Source organism: Melanostigma gelatinosum (genome assembly GCF_949748355.1).
Source record: "Melanostigma gelatinosum genome assembly, chromosome: 13".
Taxonomy (NCBI): Eukaryota; Metazoa; Chordata; class Actinopteri; order Perciformes; family Zoarcidae; genus Melanostigma; species Melanostigma gelatinosum.
Window position 1 is genome coordinate 25944915 of NC_136646.1, and position 22891 is coordinate 25967805.

The 22891-nt window shown below is 39.9% G+C and overlaps 1 protein-coding gene across 3 annotated transcripts in view; it reads left to right on the forward strand.

Annotated features, from left to right (window-relative positions):
• The window catches only part of wipf2b (WAS/WASL interacting protein family, member 2b), a 39004-nt gene extending 20145 nt beyond the window's left edge, over window positions 1-18859 (forward strand). For 2 of the 3 annotated variants that reach the window (XM_079281902.1, XM_079281903.1), the window contains exons 4-8: window positions 402-527; window positions 2786-3430; window positions 4282-4491; window positions 4640-4741; window positions 17317-18859. In XM_079281902.1, the coding sequence (XP_079138028.1) occupies window positions 402-527; window positions 2786-3430; window positions 4282-4491; window positions 4640-4741; window positions 17317-17357 (1124 nt within the window). In that variant the 3' untranslated portion in view covers window positions 17358-18859. The remainder of the gene's footprint in view (window positions 1-401; window positions 528-2785; window positions 3431-4281; window positions 4492-4639; window positions 4742-17316) is intronic. The other variant, XR_013772515.1, reaches the window with a different exon arrangement.
• The last annotated feature ends 4032 nt before the right edge of the window (window positions 18860-22891 follow it).

Sequence of the window (22891 nt, forward strand, 5' to 3'; positions counted from 1 at the left end):
ATCAACCGAACACGATCAAACTGACGCTTCACTTTCTGTCTGAATGCGTCAGAAAATGTTTTTCAAGATGTTTGATAAAGATTCTCTGTCCTGTGATGTCATCGATCATAATGTTATATAATGACTGTGTGTTTGTCACTCATGTGCTGTCGGTGATGTCATCGGAGCTGCGAGGGAGCGTAAACACTTCATTCAATTTTACCTCACTTCACCTCACTCCCTCTCACCTCACTTCCTCTCTCCTGAGTGTTTGATGTCATCACCTGATCTCACCTGCATCCCTCCTCACACACTTAACTCATAGAGTCAGTGATGTCATCGGAGTGTCATCGTTAGAGTGTAGTGACATCGTTGCCCTCTGGAGGCCCCTCGTTCACCTGTCCAATGGTTGTGGTTCTCAGAGCCCAAAGGAGGCGGAGCAGCAGCAGTGGGAGCCAATGGCAGTCCAGCAGGAAGCCAGTCTGATTCTGTTCCGCCAATAGGAGGGCTGTTCACGGGGGGGGTCCCCAAACTGAGACCAGTCGGAGGTGAAGAGATTGTTTTTAATGTATTCTATTATTTCTGCAATTCACTTTTGTACTATTTAGTTTTATAGATTTTTTCTTGTTACATGTGATAAATATCGGTTCATTTTTTTGTTAAATATTGGTTCATATCATGTCGCTATGTGTCGCTACGTGTCGTTACATGTGGTTACGTGCCGCTACATGTGGTTACGTGTCGCCACATGTCTTTACGTGTGGTTACGTGTCGCTACATGTGGTTACATGTGGTTACGTGTCGCTACATGTGGTTACATGTGGTTACGTGTCGCTACATGTGGTTACATGTGGTTACGTGTCGCTACATGTGGTTACATGTGGTTACGTGTCGCTACATGTGGTTACGTGTGGTTATGTGTCGCTACATGTGGTTACGTGTCGCTACATGTGGTTACGTGTCGCTACATGTGGTTAGGTGTCGCTACATGTGGTTACGTGTGGTTATGTGCCGCTACATGTGGTTACGCGTCGCCACATGTCTTTACGTGTGGTTACGTGTCGCTACATGTGGTTACATGTGGTTACGTGTCGCTACATGTGGTTACGTGTGGTTATGTGTCGCTACATGTGGTTAGGTGTCGCTACATGTGGTTACGTGTCGCTACATGTGGTTACGTGTCGCTACATGTGGTTACGTGTCGCTACATGTGGTTACGTGTCGCTACATGTGGTTAGGTGTCGCTACATGTGGTTACGTGTGGTTATGTGCCGCTACATGTGGTTACGCGTCGCCACATGTCTTTACGTGTGGTTACGTGTCGCTACATGTGGTTACATGTGGTTACGTGTCGCTACATGTGGTTACGTGTGGTTATGTGTCGCTACATGTGGTTAGGTGTCGCTACATGTGGTTACGTGTCGCTACATGTGGTTACGTGTCGCTACATGTGGTTACGTGTCGCTACATGTGGTTAGGTGTCGCTACATGTGGTTACGTGTCGCTACATGTGGTTAGGTGTCGCTACATGTGGTTACGTGTCCCTACATGTGGTTGCGTGTCGCTACATGTGGTTACGTGTCGCTACATGTGGTTACGTGTCGCTACATGTGGTTACGTGTCGCTACATGTGGTTAGGTGTCGCTACGTGTAGCTACGTGTGGTTACGTGTCACTACATGTCGTTACATGTCGCTACATGTTACGTGTCGCTACGTGTCGTTACATGTTACGTGTGGTTACGTGTCGCTACATGTCGTTACATGTCGCTACATGTTACGTGTCTCTACGTGTTGTTACATGTCGCTACGTGCCGTTACATGTTACGTGTCGCTACGTGTTGCTACGTGTGGTTACGTGTGGCTACGTGTCGCTACGTGTAGCTACGTGTAGCTACGTGTGGTTACGTGTCGTTACATGTCGCTACGCGTGGTTACGTGTCGCTACGTGTGGTTACGTGTCGCTACGTGTGGTTACGTGTCGCTACGTGTGGTTACGTGTCGCTACGTGTGGTTACGTGTCGCTACGTGTGGTTACGTGTCGCTACGTGTGGTTACGTGTCGCTACGTGTGGTTACGTGTCGCTACTTGTGGTTACGTGTCTCTACGTGTTACATGTCGCTACGTGTGGCTACGTGTCACTATGTATTGTTACATGTCACTACGTATTGTTACATGTCACTACGTATTGTTACATGTCGCTACGTGTTGTTACATGTCGCTACGTGCCGTTACATGTCGCTACATGTGGTTACGTGTCGCTATGTGTCGCTACGTGTGGTTACATGTGGCTACGTGTCGCTACGTGTCGTTACATGTGGTTACATGACGCTACATGTCGCTACATGTGGTAACGTGTTACATGTTGCTACGTGTGGTTACATGTCGCTACGTGTGGCTACGTGTTACATGTTGCTACGTGTGGTTACATGTGGCTACGTGTCGCTACATGTGGCTACGTGTGGTTACATGTCGCTACGTGTGGTTACATGTGGCTACGTGTGGTTACATGTGGCTACGTGTGGTTACATGTGGCTACGTGTCGCTACATGTGGCTACGTGTGGTTACATGTTGCTACGTGTGGTTACATGTGGCTACGTGTCGCTACATGTGGCTACGTGTGGTTACATGTCGCTACGTGTGGTTACATGTGGTTGCATGTGGCTACGTGTCGCTACGTGTGGTTACATGTGGCTACGTGTCGCTACGTGTCGCTACATGTGGCTACGTGTCGCTACGTGTCGCTACATGTGGTTACGCGTCGCTACGTGTTTACGTCTACATATGACCTCCATGTTCCCTGACAGACGGTTCTTCTGGACGTTCTCCGTCCACTCGAGTTGCAGCGCCCCGCCCCCCAAGCCATCGCCATGACGACACAGAGAACCCCTCCCCTCAGACGCTGTCGCCCACGGAGACGAGTCGCTCCCAGCGCCCCTCCCTGCCCAACTTGAGCTCCTCCCCCTCCTCCTCTGCAGCTTCCTCCCCCTCCACCAGCATGAAGCACTCCTCCTCCGCCCCCCCTCCACCTCCTCCTCCTCTCTGTCGCCGCAGTAACGCCCCCTCTCCTCCTTCCTCCTCCTCTTTTTACAACAGAGAGAAGCCCCTCCCTCGGACCCCAAACAACACCCCGCCCCTCCCCTTCAAACCTCCCCCGTCTCCTGGCAACAGCAGACGCCCTCCCACCTCAGGAGGAAACCCCGCCTCCTCCTCCTCCCTGGCCCCGCCCCCTCCACCTTATCGCATCGCTAACGGTCCAACAGGCGGCGTGGAGGAGGCGCCCGACCTGCCGCAGCGTCACAACTCCCTCGGCAACAAGAGGGCCGCCCCCTCCCCCGGAGGCCACACCCCCACCAGAGGCCCCGCCCCTCCCCCACCCTCCCCCACCCCCTCCCACCAGGGGGCCAACAGGCTGCCGCCCCCCATCAGAGAGATGCCAGGTAGAGGAGCAGGTGAGGGCTAAACACACTCGTCATCACACTTATTACACACTAAATAGTAATATGGGTTCTTGAAAGCACCAACTGGAGGAAAGGCAGACTATCCAGCTGCATTCTGGGAAATGCAGGAGCTGCGAAAATGACGAGGACAGAGGGTCAACTGGAGTTGCCACCAGCGGGTCGTGTTTTAATAAGAACAAGCCAACATCAACAAGTTCAGTATATTGAAAACGGCTCCCAATGTACTGCTCTTCACAGATCATTCTTATAGTCAAAATTCACGCCTCCTTTTGCTACGTTCCACCAATCAAACCAGTCTGTTCAATCAAAACAGGACACATCTGGACTCCTAATCTGGCCAGGTTCCTATTTCGTTCTGTGCTCACAGAAAACAACTCCATGTAAGGGGTTGTTTTGGTGCTCTTGAGAGATTAATCACACTTTATCTGTCCGAGAGAATCATTTCCCAAAAACGGTGCTTCGGATCACAATAACACGTTATGTAACTGTTTTTAGTTCAATTGAAGGGCAGTTCACAGTTATAACGCTGATTTTCTTCTACAGAGCCACCTGTGACTTTATATTTTTCTTTCTTCTCATTAAGATATTTCCAATATATTTTAATTATTTTTATTATTTCTTTCTTTTTTGTCCAAATTTTTATTTAGTTTGAATTCTTTTTAACAATGTATTTTATTTTTTATATTATTACAATAACTTAACATAGTTTTAAAATTGATTTCATGTTTTATTTATTTTAGTTTTTACTGTTTTTAATTTCATCAACAGTTTAACATGAAAGTTTCTGATTTTAATGCCGACAATCACATTAATCGACCACCGGCATCGATCTCTCTCCTCAGCTCCTCCTGTTCCGGTCCAGCCGTCGTCGTTGAGACCAGGTGGCAGAGAAGCTCCGCCCCCGCCTCCTTACAGGACTCATGGTAGCCCCTCCCTCTCCCCTGACCCCCCCGCTAGAGGAAAACCTCCTCCTCCGCCCACCCGCACCCCCGCTGGTCCTCCCCCTCCTCTCCGCAACGGACACTCCTCCTCCGTCCCTCGCTCGTTTGTCGGTGAGTACGTGAGTTTAGTCCCTCGTGCTTTTATTGTGAAAACATTGTCAGGAAATGCAGCGTCATCATTGGCATTCAGCTCCTTCTGTCCCCTGTCGTGTTGAAGGCTTGAGATCAGAGGTCTGACTCGTGTGTTCTCCTCCTGCAGATGACTTTGAGTCCAAGTATTCGTTCCATCCTCTGGACGACTTCCCTCCTCCAGACGAGTACCGACACTTCGCCAAGATCTACCCCAGCAGAGCCAACAGAGGTACACGCTTACAGTGCTGCAGTACTGTGTATAAGTACACACAGTCAGGATTTGTACGGTCATGGAAAAGCTCTGGTTGACAGGCGTTCATAACACCGACGCATCAATGAGAGCTTCAGCAGGCAGCAGCATCGTGCACATCTTTCATTGAACCCGGTTACTGTACGGCTTCATATTAACTTCTACTGTTACTGTACGGCTTCATATTAACTTCTGCTGTTACTGTACGGCTTCATGTTAACTTCTGCTGTTACTGTACAGCTTCATATTAACTTCTACTGTTACTGTACGGCTTCATGTTAACTTCTGCTGTTACTGTACGGCTTCATATTAACTTCTGCTGTTACTGTACGGCTTCATATTAACTTCTGCTGTTACTGTACGGCTTCATGTTAACTTCTGCTGTTACTGTACGGCTTCATGTTAACTTCTGCTGTTACTGTACGGCTTCATATTAACTTCTACTGTTACTGTACAGCTTCATATTAACTTCTGCTGTTACTGTACGGCTTCATATTAACTTCTGCTGTTACTGTAAAGGCTTCATGTTAACTTCTGCTGTTACTGTACGGCTTCATGTTAACTTCTGCTGTTACTGTACGGCTTCATGTTAACTTCTACTGTTACTGTACGGCTTCATATTAACTTCTACTGTTACTGTACGGCTTCATGTTAACTTCTACTGTTACTGTACGGCTTCATATTAACTTCTACTGTTACTGTACGGCTTCATGTTAACTTCTACTGTTACTGTACGGCTTCATGTTAACTTCTACTGTTACTGTAAAGGCTTCATGTTAACTTCTACTGTTACTGTACGGCTTCATATTAACTTCTACTGTTACTGTACGGCTTCATATTAACTTCTACTGTTACTGTACGGCTTCATGTTAACTTCTACTGTTACTGTAAAGGCTTCATGTTAACTTCTGCTGTTACTGTACGGCTTCATGTTAACTTCTGCTGTTACTGTACGGCTTCATATTAACTTCTACTGTTACTGTACGGCTTCATATTAACTTCTACTGTTACTGTAAAGGCTTCATGTTAACTTCTGCTGTTACTGTACGGCTTCATGTTAACTTCTGCTGTTACTGTACGGCTTCATATTAACTTCTACTGTTACTGTACGGCTTCATGTTAACTTCTGCTGTTACTGTACGGCTTCATATTAACTTCTGCTGTTACTGTACGGCTTCATGTTAACTTCTGCTGTTACTGTACGGCTTCATATTAACTTCTACTGTTACTGTACAGCTTCATGTTAACTTCTGCTGTTACTGTACGGCTTCATATTAACTTCTGCTGTTACTGTACAGCTTCATGTTAACTTCTGCTGTTACTGTACGGCTTCATATTAACTTCTACTGTTACTGTACAGCTTCATGTTAACTTCTGCTGTTACTGTACGGCTTCATATTAACTTCTACTGTTACTGTACAGCTTCATGTTAACTTCTGCTGTTACTGTACGGCTTCATATTAACTTCTGCTGTTACTGTACGGCTTCATATTAACTTCTGCTGTTACTGTACGGCTTCATATTAACTTCTACTGTTACTGTACAGCTTCATGTTAACTTCTGCTGTTACTGTACGGCTTCATATTAACTTCTGCTGTTACTGTACGGCTTCATGTTAACTTCTGCTGTTACTGTACGGCTTCATATTAACTTCTACTGTTACTGTACGGCTTCATGTTAACTTCTGCTGTTACTGTACGGCTTCATGTTAACTTCTGCTGTTACTGTACGGCTTCATATTAACTTCTGCTGTTACTGTACAGCTTCATGTTAACTTCTGCTGTTACTGTACGGCTTCATATTAACTTCTACTGTTACTGTACAGCTTCATGTTAACTTCTGCTGTTACTGTACGGCTTCATATTAACTTCTGCTGTTACTGTACGGCTTCATGTTAACTTCTGCTGTTACTGTACGGCTTCATATTAACTTCTGCTGTTACTGTACGGCTTCATGTTAACTTCTGCTGTTACTGTACGGCTTCATATTAACTTCTGCTGTTACTGTACGGCTTCATGTTAACTTCTGCTGTTACTGTACGGCTTCATATTAACTTCTGCTGTTATGTACGGCTTCATATTAACTTCTACTGTTACTGTACGGCTTCATATTAACTTCTACTGTTACTGTACGGCTTCATATTAACTTCTACTGTTACTGTACGGCTTCATGTTAACTTCTACTGTTACTGTACAGCTTCATATTAACTTCTGCTGTTACTGTACGGCTTCATGTTAACTTCTACTGTTACTGTACGGCTTCATATTAACTTCTGCTGTTACTGTACGGCTTCATGTTAACTTCTGCTGTTACTGTACGGCTTCATATTAACTTCTGCTGTTACTGTACGGCTTCATATTAACTTCTGCTGTTACTGTACGGCTTCATATTAACTTCTGCTGTTACTGTACGGCTTCATGTTAACTTCTGCTGTTACTGTACGGCTTCATATTAACTTCTGCTGTTACTGTACGGCTTCATATTAACTTCTACTGTTACTGTACGGCTTCATATTAACTTCTACTGTTACTGTACAGCTTCATGTTAACTTCTGCTGTTACTGTACGGCTTCATGTTAACTTCTGCTGTTACTGTACGGCTTCATGTTAACTTCTGCTGTTACTGTACGGCTTCATATTAACTTCTGCTGTTACTGTACGGCTTCATGTTAACTTCTGCTGTTACTGTACGGCTTCATATTAACTTCTGCTGTTACTGTACGGCTTCATATTAACTTCTGCTGTTACTGTACGGCTTCATATTAACTTCTGCTGTTACTGTACGGCTTCATGTTAACTTCTGCTGTTACTGTACGGCTTCATATTAACTTCTGCTGTTACTGTACGGCTTCATATTAACTTCTACTGTTACTGTACGGCTTCATATTAACTTCTACTGTTACTGTACAGCTTCATGTTAACTTCTGCTGTTACTGTACGGCTTCATGTTAACTTCTGCTGTTACTGTACGGCTTCATGTTAACTTCTGCTGTTACTGTACGGCTTCATATTAACTTCTGCTGTTACTGTACGGCTTCATATTAACTTCTACTGTTACTGTACGGCTTCATATTAACTTCTACTGTTACTGTACAGCTTCATGTTAACTTCTGCTGTTACTGTACGGCTTCATATTAACTTCTGCTGTTACTGTACGGCTTCATGTTAACTTCTACTGTTACTGTACGGCTTCATGTTAACTTCTACTGTTACTGTACGGCTTCATGTTAACTTCTACTGTTACTGTAAAGGCTTCATATTAACTTCTGCTGTTACTGTACGGCTTCATATTAACTTCTGCTGTTACTGTAAAGGCTTCATATTAACTTCTGCTGTTACTGTAAAGGCTTCATATTAACTTCTGCTGTTACTGTAAAGGCTTCATATTAACTTCTACTGTTACTGTACGGCTTCATGTTAACTTCTGCTGTTACTGTACGGCTTCATATTAACTTCTACTGTTACTGTACGGCTTCATGTTAACTTCTGCTGTTACTGTACGGCTTCATGTTAACTTCTGCTGTTACTGTACGGCTTCATGTTAACTTCTGCTGTTACTGTACGGCTTCATATTAACTTCTACTGTTACTGTACGGCTTCATGTTAACTTCTGCTGTTACTGTACGGCTTCATGTTAACTTCTGCTGTTACTGTACGGCTTCATGTTAACTTCTGCTGTTACTGTACGGCTTCATGTTAACTTCTACTGTTACTGTACAGCTTCATGTTAACTTCTACTGTTACTGTACGGCTTCATATTAACTTCTACTGTTACTGTACGGCTTCATATTAACTTCTACTGTTACTGTACGGCTTCATATTAACTTCTACTGTTACTGTACGGCTTCATGTTAACTTCTGCTGTTACTGTACGGCTTCATATTAACTTCTGCTGTTACTGTAAAGGCTTCATATTAACTTCTGCTGTTACTGTAAAGGCTTCATATTAACTTCTGCTGTTACTGTACGGCTTCATATTAACTTCTGCTGTTACTGTAAAGGCTTCATATTAACTTCTACTGTTACTGTACGGCTTCATGTTAACTTCTGCTGTTACTGTACGGCTTCATATTAACTTCTACTGTTACTGTACGGCTTCATGTTAACTTCTGCTGTTACTGTACGGCTTCATGTTAACTTCTGCTGTTACTGTACGGCTTCATGTTAACTTCTGCTGTTACTGTACGGCTTCATGTTAACTTCTGCTGTTACTGTACGGCTTCATGTTAACTTCTACTGTTACTGTACGGCTTCATGTTAACTTCTGCTGTTACTGTACGGCTTCATGTTAACTTCTGCTGTTACTGTACGGCTTCATGTTAACTTCTGCTGTTACTGTACGGCTTCATGTTAACTTCTGCTGTTACTGTACGGCTTCATATTAACTTCTGCTGTTACTGTACGGCTTCATGTTAACTTCTACTGTTACTGTACGGCTTCATATTAACTTCTACTGTTACTGTACGGCTTCATATTAACTTCTACTGTTACTGTACGGCTTCATGTTAACTTCTGCTGTTACTGTACGGCTTCATATTAACTTCTGCTGTTACTGTACGGCTTCATATTAACTTCTGCTGTTACTGTACGGCTTCATATTAACTTCTGCTGTTACTGTACGGCTTCATATTAACTTCTGCTGTTACTGTACGGCTTCATATTAACTTCTGCTGTTACTGTACGGCTTCATATTAACTTCTGCTGTTACTGTACGGCTTCATGTTAACTTCTGCTGTTACTGTACGGCTTCATGTTAACTTCTGCTGTTACTGTACGGCTTCATATTAACTTCTACTGTTACTGTACGGCTTCATGTTAACTTCTGCTGTTACTGTACGGCTTCATGTTAACTTCTGCTGTTACTGTACAGCTTCATATTAACTTCTACTGTTACTGTACGGCTTCATGTTAACTTCTGCTGTTACTGTACGGCTTCATGTTAACTTCTGCTGTTACTGTACGGCTTCATGTTAACTTCTACTGTTACTGTACGGCTTCATGTTAACTTCTGCTGTTACTGTACGGCTTCATATTAACTTCTGCTGTTACTGTACGGCTTCATATTAACTTCTACTGTTACTGTACGGCTTCATGTTAACTTCTGCTGTTACTGTACGGCTTCATATTAACTTCTGCTGTTACTGTACGGCTTCATATTAACTTCTACTGTTACTGTACGGCTTCATGTTAACTTCTGCTGTTACTGTACGGCTTCATATTAACTTCTGCTGTTACTGTACGGCTTCATATTAACTTCTGCTGTTACTGTACGGCTTCATATTAACTTCTACTGTTACTGTACGGCTTCATATTAACTTCTGCTGTTACTGTACGGCTTCATATTAACTTCTACTGTTACTGTACGGCTTCATATTAACTTCTGCTGTTACTGTACGGCTTCATATTAACTTCTACTGTTACTGTACAGCTTCATATTAACTTCTGCTGTTACTGTACGGCTTCATATTAACTTCTACTGTTACTGTACAGCTTCATATTAACTTCTGCTGTTACTGTACGGCTTCATATTAACTTCTGCTGTTACTGTACGGCTTCATATTAACTTCTACTGTTACTGTACAGCTTCATATTAACTTCTGCTGTTACTGTACGGCTTCATATTAACTTCTACTGTTACTGTACGGCTTCATATTAACTTCTACTGTTACTGTACAGCTTCATATTAACTTCTGCTGTTACTGTACGGCTTCATATTAACTTCTACTGTTACTGTACAGCTTCATATTAACTTCTGCTGTTACTGTACGGCTTCATATTAACTTCTGCTGTTACTGTACAGCTTCATATTAACTTCTGCTGTTACTGTACGGCTTCATATTAACTTCTACTGTTACTGTACAGCTTCATATTAACTTCTGCTGTTACTGTACGGCTTCATATTAACTTCTACTGTTACTGTACAGCTTCATATTAACTTCTGCTGTTACTGTACGGCTTCATATTAACTTCTGCTGTTACTGTACGGCTTCATATTAACTTCTGCTGTTACTGTACGGCTTCATATTAACTTCTGCTGTTACTGTACGGCTTCATATTAACTTCTGCTGTTACTGTACAGCTTCATATTAACTTCTGCTGTTACTGTACGGCTTCATGTTAACTTCTACTGTTACTGTACAGCTTCATATTAACTTCTACTGTTACTGTACGGCTTCATATTAACTTCTGCTGTTACTGTACGGCTTCATATTAACTTCTGCTGTTACTGTACGGCTTCATATTAACTTCTGCTGTTACTGTACGGCTTCATATTAACTTCTACTGTTACTGTACGGCTTCATATTAACTTCTGCTGTTACTGTACAGCTTCATGTTAACTTCTACTGTTACTGTACGGCTTCATATTAACTTCTACTGTTACTGTACGGCTTCATATTAACTTCTACTGTTACTGTACGGCTTCATGTTAACTTCTGCTGTTACTGTACGGCTTCATATTAACTTCTGCTGTTACTGTACGGCTTCATATTAACTTCTGCTGTTACTGTACGGCTTCATATTAACTTCTGATGTTACTGTACGGCTTCATATTAACTTCTACTGTTACTGTACGGCTTCATATTAACTTCTGCTGTTACTGTACGGCTTCATATTAACTTCTACTGTTACTGTACGGCTTCATATTAACTTCTGCTGTTACTGTACGGCTTCATATTAACTTCTACTGTTACTGTACGGCTTCATGTTAACTTCTACTGTTACTGTACGGCTTCATATTAACTTCTGCTGTTACTGTACAGCTTCATGTTAACTTCTACTGTTACTGTACGGCTTCATATTAACTTCTGCTGTTACTGTACGGCTTCATATTAACTTCTGCTGTTACTGTACGGCTTCATATTAACTTCTGCTGTTACTGTACGGCTTCATATTAACTTCTGATGTTACTGTACGGCTTCATATTAACTTCTACTGTTACTGTACGGCTTCATATTAACTTCTACTGTTACTGTACGGCTTCATGTTAACTTCTGATGTTACTGTACGGCTTCATATTAACTTCTGCTGTTACTGTACGGCTTCATATTAACTTCTGCTGTTACTGTACGGCTTCATATTAACTTCTGATGTTACTGTACGGCTTCATATTAACTTCTACTGTTACTGTACGGCTTCATATTAACTTCTGCTGTTACTGTACGGCTTCATATTAACTTCTGCTGTTACTGTACGGCTTCATATTAACTTCTGCTGTTACTGTACGGCTTCATATTAACTTCTGCTGTTACTGTACGGCTTCATATTAACTTCTGCTGTTACTGTACGGCTTCATATTAACTTCTGCTGTTACTGTACGGCTTCATATTAACTTCTGCTGTTACTGTACGGCTTCATATTAACTTCTGCTGTTACTGTACGGCTTCATATTAACTTCTACTGTTACTGTACGGCTTCATGTTAACTTCTGCTGTTACTGTACGGCTTCATATTAACTTCTGCTGTTACTGTACGGCTTCATATTAACTTCTGCTGTTACTGTACGGCTTCATATTAACTTCTGCTGTTACTGTACGGCTTCATATTAACTTCTACTGTTACTGTACGGCTTCATGTTAACTTCTGCTGTTACTGTACGGCTTCATATTAACTTCTACTGTTACTGTACGGCTTCATATTAACTTCTGCTGTTACTGTACGGCTTCATATTAACTTCTACTGTTACTGTACAGCTTCATATTAACTTCTGCTGTTACTGTACGGCTTCATATTAACTTCTACTGTTACTGTACAGGCTTCATATTAACTTCTGCTGTTACTGTACGGCTTCATATTAACTTCTGCTGTTACTGTACGGCTTCATATTAACTTCTGCTGTTACTGTACGGCTTCATATTAACTTCTGCTGTTACTGTACGGCTTCATATTAACTTCTGCTGTTACTGTACGGCTTCATATTAACTTCTGCTGTTACTGTACGGCTTCATATTAACTTCTTCTGTTACTGTACAGGCTTCATATTACTTCTGCTGTTACTGTACGGCTTCATATTAACTTCTGCTGTTACTGTACGGCTTCATATTAACTTCTGCTGTTACTGTACGGCTTCATATTAACTTCTGCTGTTACTGTACGGCTTCATATTAACTTCTGCTGTTACTGTACGGCTTCATATTAACTTCTGCTGTTACTGTACGGCTTCATATTAACTTCTACTGTTACTGTACGGCTTCATGTTAACTTCTGCTGTTACTGTACGGCTTCATGTTAACTTCTACTGTTACTGTACGGCTTCATATTAACTTCTGCTGTTACTGTACGGCTTCATATTAACTTCTGCTGTTACTGTACGGCTTCATGTTAACTTCTGCTGTTACTGTACGGCTTCATGTTAACTTCTGCTGTTACTGTACGGCTTCATATTAACTTCTGCTGTTACTGTACGGCTTCATATTAACTTCTGCTGTTACTGTACGGCTTCATGTTAACTTCTGCTGTTACTGTACGGCTTCATATTAACTTCTGCTGTTACTGTACGGCTTCATATTAACTTCTGCTGTTACTGTACGGCTTCATATTAACTTCTACTGTTACTGTACGGCTTCATATTAACTTCTGCTGTTACTGTACGGCTTCATATTAACTTCTGCTGTTACTGTACGGCTTCATATTAACTTCTGACTGTTACTGTACGGCTTCATATTAACTTCTACTGTTACTGTACGGCTTCATATTAACTTCTGCTGTTACTGTACGGCTTCATATTAACTTCTGCTGTTACTGTACGGCTTCATATTAACTTCTACTGTTACTGTACGGCTTCATGTTAACTTCTACTGTTACTGTACGGCTTCATGATTAACTTCTGCTGTTACTGTACGGCTTCATGTTAACTTCTACTGTTACTGTACGGCTTCATATTAACTTCTACTGTTACTGTACGGCTTCATGTTAACTTCTACTGTTACTGTACAGCTTCATGTTAACTTCTACTGTTACTGTACAGCTTCATGTTAACTTCTACTGTTACTGTACGGCTTCATATTAACTTCTACTGTTACTGTACGGCTTCATGTTAACTTCTACTGTTACTGTACAGCTTCATGTTAACTTCTACTGTTACTGTACGGCTTCATATTAACTTCTACTGTTACTGTACGGCTTCATGTTAACTTCTACTGTTACTGTACAGCTTCATGTTAACTTCTACTGTTACTGTACGGCTTCATATTAACTTCTGATGTTACTGTACGGCTTCATATTAACTTCTACTGTTACTGTACGGCTTCATATTAACTTCTGCTGTTACTGTACGGCTTCATATTAACTTCTACTGTTACTGTACGGCTTCATATTAACTTCTGCTGTTACTGTACGGCTTCATATTAACTTCTGCTGTTACTGTACGGCTTCATATTAACTTCTGCTGTTACTGTACGGCTTCATATTAACTTCTGCTGTTACTGTACGGCTTCATATTAACTTCTGCTGTTACTGTACGGCTTCATATTAACTTCTGATGTTACTGTACGGCTTCATATTAACTTCTGCTGTTACTGTACGGCTTCATATTAACTTCTGCTGTTACTGTACGGCTTCATATTAACTTCTGATGTTACTGTACGGCTTCATATTAACTTCTGCTGTTACTGTACGGCTTCATATTAACTTCTGCTGTTACTGTACGGCTTCATGTTAACTTCTACTGTTACTGTACGGCTTCATATTAACTTCTGCTGTTACTGTACGGCTTCATATTAACTTCTGATGTTACTGTACGGCTTCATATTAACTTCTGCTGTTACTGTACGGCTTCATATTAACTTCTGCTGTTACTGTACGGCTTCATGTTAACTTCTGCTGTTACTGTACGGCTTCATGTTAACTTCTGCTGTTACTGTACGGCTTCATATTAACTTCTGCTGTTACTGTACGGCTTCATATTAACTTCTGCTGTTACTGTACGGCTTCATGTTAACTTCTACTGTTACTGTACGGCTTCATATTAACTTCTGCTGTTACTGTACGGCTTCATATTAACTTCTGCTGTTACTGTACGGCTTCATATTAACTTCTGCTGTTACTGTACGGCTTCATATTAACTTCTACTGTTACTGTACGGCTTCATATTAACTTCTACTGTTACTGTACGGCTTCATATTAACTTCTGCTGTTACTGTACGGCTTCATATTAACTTCTGCTGTTACTGTACGGCTTCATATTAACTTCTGCTGTTACTGTACGGCTTCATATTAACTTCTGCTGTTACTGTACGGCTTCATATTAACTTCTGCTGTTACTGTACGGCTTCATATTAACTTCTGCTGTTACTGTACGGCTTCATATTAACTTCTGATGTTACTGTACGGCTTCATATTAACTTCTGATGTTACTGTACGGCTTCATATTAACTTCTGCTGTTACTGTACGGCTTCATATTAACTTCTGCTGTTACTGTACGGCTTCATGTTAACTTCTACTGTTACTGTACGGCTTCATATTAACTTCTGCTGTTACTGTACGGCTTCATGTTAACTTCTACTGTTACTGTACGGCTTCATATTAACTTCTGCTGTTACTGTACGGCTTCATATTAACTTCTGCTGTTACTGTACGGCTTCATATTAACTTCTGCTGTTACTGTACGGCTTCATGTTAACTTCTGCTGTTACTGTACGGCTTCATATTAACTTCTGCTGTTACTGTACGGCTTCATATTAACTTCTGCTGTTACTGTACGGCTTCATGTTAACTTCTACTGTTACTGTACGGCTTCATATTAACTTCTGCTGTTACTGTACGGCTTCATATTAACTTCTGCTGTTACTGTACGGCTTCATATTAACTTCTGCTGTTACTGTACGGCTTCATGTTAACTTCTACTGTTACTGTACGGCTTCATATTAACTTCTGCTGTTACTGTACGGCTTCATATTAACTTCTGCTGTTACTGTACGGCTTCATGTTAACTTCTACTGTTACTGTACGGCTTCATGTTAACTTCTGCTGTTACTGTACGGCTTCATATTAACTTCTGCTGTTACTGTACGGCTTCATATTAACTTCTGCTGTTACTGTACGGCTTCATATTAACTTCTACTGTTACTGTACGGCTTCATATTAACTTCTGCTGTTACTGTACGGCTTCATATTAACTTCTACTGTTACTGTACGGCTTCATGTTAACTTCTGCTGTTACTGTACGGCTTCATGTTAACTTCTGCTGTTACTGTACGGCTTCATGTTAACTTCTGCTGTTACTGTACGGCTTCATGTTAACTTCTGCTGTTACTGTACAGCTTCATGTTAACTTCTACTGTTACTGTAAAGGCTTCATGTTAACTTCTGCTGTTACTGTACGGCTTCATGTTAACTTCTGCTGTTACTGTACGGCTTCATATTAACTTCTGCTGTTACTGTACGGCTTCATATTAACTTCTACTGTTACTGTACGGCTTCATATTAACTTCTGCTGTTACTGTACGGCTTCATATTAACTTCTACTGTTACTGTACGGCTTCATATTAACTTCTGCTGTTACTGTACGGCTTCATGTTAACTTCTACTGTTACTGTACGGCTTCATATTAACTTCTGCTGTTACTGTACGGCTTCATATTAACTTCTGCTGTTACTGTACGGCTTCATATTAACTTCTACTGTTACTGTACGGCTTCATGTTAACTTCTACTGTTACTGTACGGCTTCATATTAACTTCTGCTGTTACTGTACGGCTTCATATTAACTTCTGCTGTTACTGTACGGCTTCATATTAACTTCTGCTGTTACTGTACGGCTTCATATTAACTTCTACTGTTACTGTACGGCTTCATGTTAACTTCTGCTGTTACTGTACGGCTTCATGTTAACTTCTGCTGTTACTGTACGGCTTCATGTTAACTTCTACTGTTACTGTACGGCTTCATATTAACTTCTGCTGTTACTGTACGGCTTCATGTTAACTTCTGCTGTTACTGTACGGCTTCATGTTAACTTCTACTGTTACTGTACGGCTTCATATTAACTTCTACTGTTACTGTACGGCTTCATGTTAACTTCTGCTGTTACTGTACAGCTTCATATTAACTTCTGCTGTTACTGTACAGCTTCATGTTAACTTCTACTGTTACTGTAAAGGCTTCATATTAACTTCTACTGTTACTGTACGGCTTCATGTTAACTTCTACTGTTACAGAAGTTAATATGAAGCCGTACAGTAACAGCAGAAGTTAATATGAAGCTGTAGATGTGCACGATGCTGCTGCCTGCTGAAGCTCTCATTGATGCGTTATCGGTGTCGGTGTTATGAACGCCTGTCAACCAGAGTATGTTTATAACTGTTTATTCTTTTCATCAAACTATTGTCTCTCATTTGTTTGTGTCATTTAAGATTTACTGTATGCTTTGGAATGCTCATTGTTAGTTTAAATACATTTTCTCACTTTTTCATGCATCCACTGAGATTTCACATAATGTTTGGTCATGGAAAAGTCATGGAAAAGGTCCGAATGTGTATGAACCCTGACAGTACTGTGTGTACTTGTACTGCAGAGTTTCTTTATCATGTAATACTTGAATGTGTTTGTTTGTGTCAGTGATGAGAGGAGCTCCTCCACTGCCTCCTGTTGGGAGGTGAACCATGAGATGACATCACCGCTGGAACACACACACACACACACACGCGCGCTCCATGCTGTTTGATGACATCACATCGTCGTCGACGCTCTCATCTGATTGGCCGAGTTCTGATCATGTGTCTTAAAGTGATGAAGAGGAGCGGCTCGCTCTGCAAACTGTGACCTCAGCGTTCTTCCTCCTCCTCTGGACACCTTTTACTTTGGTTCTTTTGCACTTTTTGGTTGCAGCTCCTTGTGAGGAGGTGATAGACTGATGAAGAGGAGCAGTTTGTTGCACAGACTGAAGATGAAGGAGTGAGTGGGGGGGTCTTTATCTCTTTCTGATCTAAGCTGGAGACAAACTACGTTGTGATGTCATCAGAAATCCTCGTAAAGTTCCAGTTTAAAGTCGTAATATTACGAGAGTAAAGTTAGACTTTACGAGGAAGAGACACAAATATGTTTAAAACTTCAAAAAATGTTTGAAATACAACTTCTTTTTTTTATGGAAATGTTGAGACTTTACATAAAATCTCATATTTGATCTGTGGACCTTGAAAGCTTCATTCATAACGCTATTAGAACTCTAGTGATGACGTCATCAATATGATGGAAACAATGGGATTCGTTGTGTGACATTATTTTGACTGAATTGCTGTAATGTGTCTTTATGCTCAGCTAACGCGTCCTGACTCAACAGTGGGTTTCTGTGATTCAGTGTTTCCACTGGAGAAGCCTGGGACGTCCTAATACAGCGTGAAGACAAACCCACTGAACTCAGACCCACCAGCATCTGGATTAGAATCACTTCCTGTGATGTCTACAGTCAGACGGACACACCTGTAAATACATCACTTGCATCATCATGATGTCATGTGACGCAGATCAGAGTCTGAGGCGGAGACTTTAAGTGCCAAGAAGGACGAAACAAACTCACCTGAGCACCTGATATCGGGGGGGGGGGGTGAAGGGACAGACAGGAAATCTTCCCCGTTACTTCCTTCCTTCCTCGGCTCCACGAACTACTAACTGGACTTGTTGCATGTTGTCTTTGTTTCTTCATGCAGTGTGAAATAATTACCCAGAATTCAAAGAGTTTCTCATGAACGTCAACACGTTAACAGTGTAATCAGAGATTCATGGAGAAAGAATATTTTAACAAATATTGAGACGTTATGTGAAAAAAAACTAGCGTGTCCTTTGACCTGTCCTCTAGCGTGTCCTTTGACCTGTCCTCTAGCGTGTCCTTTGACCTGTCCTCTAGCGTGTCCTTTGACCTGTCCTCTAGCGTGTCCTTTGACCTGTCCTCTGATCCGTCCCCACTGTCTCTTTTCGTCTCCTTGGTGGACCTGAGTTTTAATTTTAAGTTACAACATAATTCTGTTATAATAATAATAAAACAGAATAAATCCGATAAATGAAACACGTTAAAAGTTAATTCGACGATGACTTCACCTCATAATGTGTTAGTGTGAATGATGTCATGATTTACTGACTTTACTCTTCGTCTTCATAAACTTGAAGCAGCTTTTTATTCTTTTCTTTGTTGAAGTTTCATTCGTTCGCGTTCTGGGTTTCAATAAAGATTCATTCAACAAAATCAACAGAAATCGTGGAAATATTTGTTTATTTTCATCTCTTGAGACTGTTTACTGATTAAATCCTGACTTCATGTCGTCATATTTTATATCTAAAATATATTTTAATGTGAGGAAACTTCTCACTCATTCAGAAATCCTCATTTCATGTGTTTCAATGTTTCATGTGTTTCATGTGTTTCAATGTTTCATGTGTTTCAATGTTTAATGTGTTTCATGTGTTTCACTGTTTCATGTGTTTCATGTGTTTCAATGTTTCATGTGTTTCACTGTTTAATGTGTTTCAATGTTTCATGTGTTTCAATGTTTCATATGTTTCACTGTTTCATGTGTTTCATGTGTTTCACTGTTTCATGTTTCATGTGTTTCACTGTTTCATGTGTTTCACTGTTTCATGTGTTTCAATGTTTCATGTGTTTCATGTGTTTCAATGTTTCATGTGTTTCACTGTTTCATGTGTTTCAATGTTTCATGTGTTTCACTGTTTCATGTGTTTCATGTGTTTCACTGTTTCATGTGTTTCATGTGTTTCACTGTTTCATGTGTTTCATGTGTTTCAATGTTTCATGTGTTTCAATGTTTCATGTGTTTCATGTGTTTCACTGTTTCATGTGTTTCATGTGTTTCAATGTTTCATGTGTTTCATGTGTTTCACTGTTTCATGTGTTTCATGTGTTTCAATGTTTCATGTGTTTCATGTGTTTCACTGTTTCATGTGTTTCATGTGTTTCAATGTTTCATGTGTTTCATGTGTTTCACTGTTTCATGTGTTTCAATGTTTCATGTGTTTCACTGTTTCATGTGTTTCACTGTTTCATGTGTTTCATGTGTTTCACTGTTTCATGTGTTTCACTGTTTCATGTGTTTCACTGTTTCATGTGTTTCATGTGTTTCACTGTTTCATGTGTTTCAATGTTTCATGTGTTTCACTGTTTAATGTGTTTCATGTGTTTCAATGTTTCATGTGTTTCATGTGTTTCACTGTTTCATGTGTTTCAATGTTTCATGTGTTTCACTGTTTCATGTGTTTCAATGTTTCATGTGTTTCACTGTTTAATGTGTTTCATGTGTTTCAATGTTTCATGTGTTTCACTGTTTAATGTGTTTCAATGTTTCATGTGTTTCAATGTTTCATGTGTTTCATGTGTTTCACTGTTTCATGTGTTTCACTGTTTCATGTGTTTCATGTGTTTCACTGTTTCATGTGTTTCATGTGTTTCACTGTTTCATGTGTTTCAATGTTTCATATGTTTCATGTGTTTCACTGTTTCATGTGTTTCATGTGTTTCACTGTTTCATGTGTTTCATGTGTTTCACTGTTTCATGTGTTTCATGTGTTTCACTGTTTCATGTGTTTCACTGTTTCATGTGTTTCATGTGTTTCAATGTTTCATGTGTTTCACTGTTTCATGTGTTTCATGTGTTTCACTGTTTCATGTGTTTCACTGTTTCATGTGTTTCATGTGTTTCACTGTTTCATGTGTTTCACTGTTTCATGTGTTTCATGTGTTTCATGTGTTTCAATGTTTCATGTGTTTCATGTGTTTCACTGTTTCATGTGTTTCACTGTTTCATGTGTTTCATGTGTTTCACTGTTTCATGTGTTTCATGTGTTTCACTGTGTCATGTGTTTCATGTGTTTCAATGTTTCATGTGTTTCATGTGTTTCACTGTTTCATGTGTTTCATGTGTTTCAATGTTTCATGTGTTTCATGTGTTTCACTGTTTCATGTGTTTCATGTGTTTCATGTGTTTCAATGTTTCATGTGTTTCACTGTTTCATGTGTTTCATGTGTTTCACTGTTTCATGTGTTTCATGTGTTTCATGTGTTTCATATGTTTCATGTGTTTCATGTGTTTCATGTGTTTCAATGTTTCATGTGTTTCATGTGTTTCACTGTTTCATGTGTTTCATGTGTTTCAATGTTTCATGTGTTTCATGTGTTTCACTGTTTCATGTGTTTCAATGTTTCATGTGTTTCATGTGTTTCACTGTTTAATGTGTTTCATGTGTTTCAATGTTTCATGTGTTTCATGTGTTTCACTGTTTCATGTGTTTCAATGTTTCATGTGTTTCACTGTTTAATGTGTTTCATGTGTTTCAATGTTTCATGTGTTTCATGTGTTTCAATGTTTCATGTGTTTCATGTGTTTCAATGTTTCATGTGTTTCATGTGTTTCACTGTTTCATGTGTTTCATGTGTTTCACTGTTTCATGTGTTTCATGTGTTTCACTGTTTCATGTGTTTCAATGTTTCATGTGTTTCACTGTTTCATGTGTTTCATGTGTTTCACTGTTTAATGTGTTTCATGTGTTTCAATGTTTCATGTGTTTCATGCGTTTCACTGTTTCATGTGTTTCACTGTTTCATGTGTTTCATGTGTTTCACTGTTTCATGTGTTTCACTGTTTCATGTGTTTCAATGTTTCATGTGTTTCATGTGTTTCACTGTTTAATGTGTTTCACTGTTTCATGTGTTTCAATGTTTCATGTGTTTCACTGTTTAATGTGTTTCATGTGTTTCAATGTTTCATGTGTTTCATGTGTTTCAATGTTTCATGTGTTTCATGTGTTTCAATGTTTCATGTGTTTCATGTGTTTCACTGTTTCATGTGTTTCACTGTTTCATGTGTTTCATGTGTTTCACTGTTTCATGTGTTTCACTGTTTCATGTGTTTCAATGTTTCACTGTTTCATGTGTTTCATGTGTTTCACTGTATAATGTGTTTCATGTGTTTATATGTTTCATGTGTTTCATGTGTTTCATGCGTTTCACTGTTTCATGTGTTTCAATGTTTCATATGTTTCATGTGTTTCATGCGTTTCACTGTTTAATGTGTTTCAATGTTTCATGTGTTTCACTGTTTCATGTGTTTCACTGTTTAATGTGTTTCATGTGTTTCAATGTTTCATGTGTTTCATGTGTTTCAATGTTTCATGTGTTTCATGTGTTTCAATGTTTCATGTGTTTCATGTGTTTCACTGTTTCATGTGTTTCACTGTTTCATGTGTTTCATGTGTTTCACTGTTTCATGTGTTTCATGTGTTTCACTGTTTCATGTGTTTCATGTGTTTCACTGTTTCATGTGTTTCAATGTTTCACTGTTTCATGTGTTTCATGTGTTTCACTGTTTAATGTGTTTCATGTGTTTCAATGTTTCATATGTTTCATGTGTTTCATGCGTTTCACTGTTTCATGTGTTTCAATGTTTCATATGTTTCATGCGTTTCACTGTTTAATGTGTTTCATGTGTTTCAATGTTTCATGTGTTTCACTGTTTCATGTGTTTCATGTGTTTCAATGTTTCATGTGTTTCACTGTTTAATGTGTTTCATGTGTTTCAATGTTTCATGTGTTTCACTGTTTCATGTGTTTCAATGTTTCATGTGTTTCACTGTTTAATGTGTTTCATGTGTTTCAATGTTTCATGTGTTTCACTGTTTCATGTGTTTCACTGTTTCATGTGTTTCAATGTTTCATGTGTTTCAATGTTTCATATGTTTCATGTGTTTCATGCATTTCACTGTTTAATGTGTTTCATGTGTTTCAATGTTTCATGTGTTTCACTGTTTCATGTGTTTCAATGTTTCATGTGTTTCACTGTTTCATGTGTTTCATGTGTTACATGTGTTTCACTGTTTCATGTGTTTCACTGTTTCATGTGTTTCAATGTTTCATATGTTTCATGTGTTTCACTGTTTCATGTGTTTCATGTGTTTCAATGTTTCATGTGTTTCAATGTTTCATGTGTTTCAATGTTTCAAATGTTTCATATGTTTCATGTGTTTCACTGTTTCATGTGTTTCACTGTTTCATGTGTTTCAATGTTTCATATGTTTCATGTGTTTCACTGTTTCATGTGTTTCAATGTTTCATGTGTTTCAATGTTTCATATGTTTCATGTGTTTCAATGTTTCATGTGTTTCACTGTTTCATGTGTTTCATGTGTTTCAA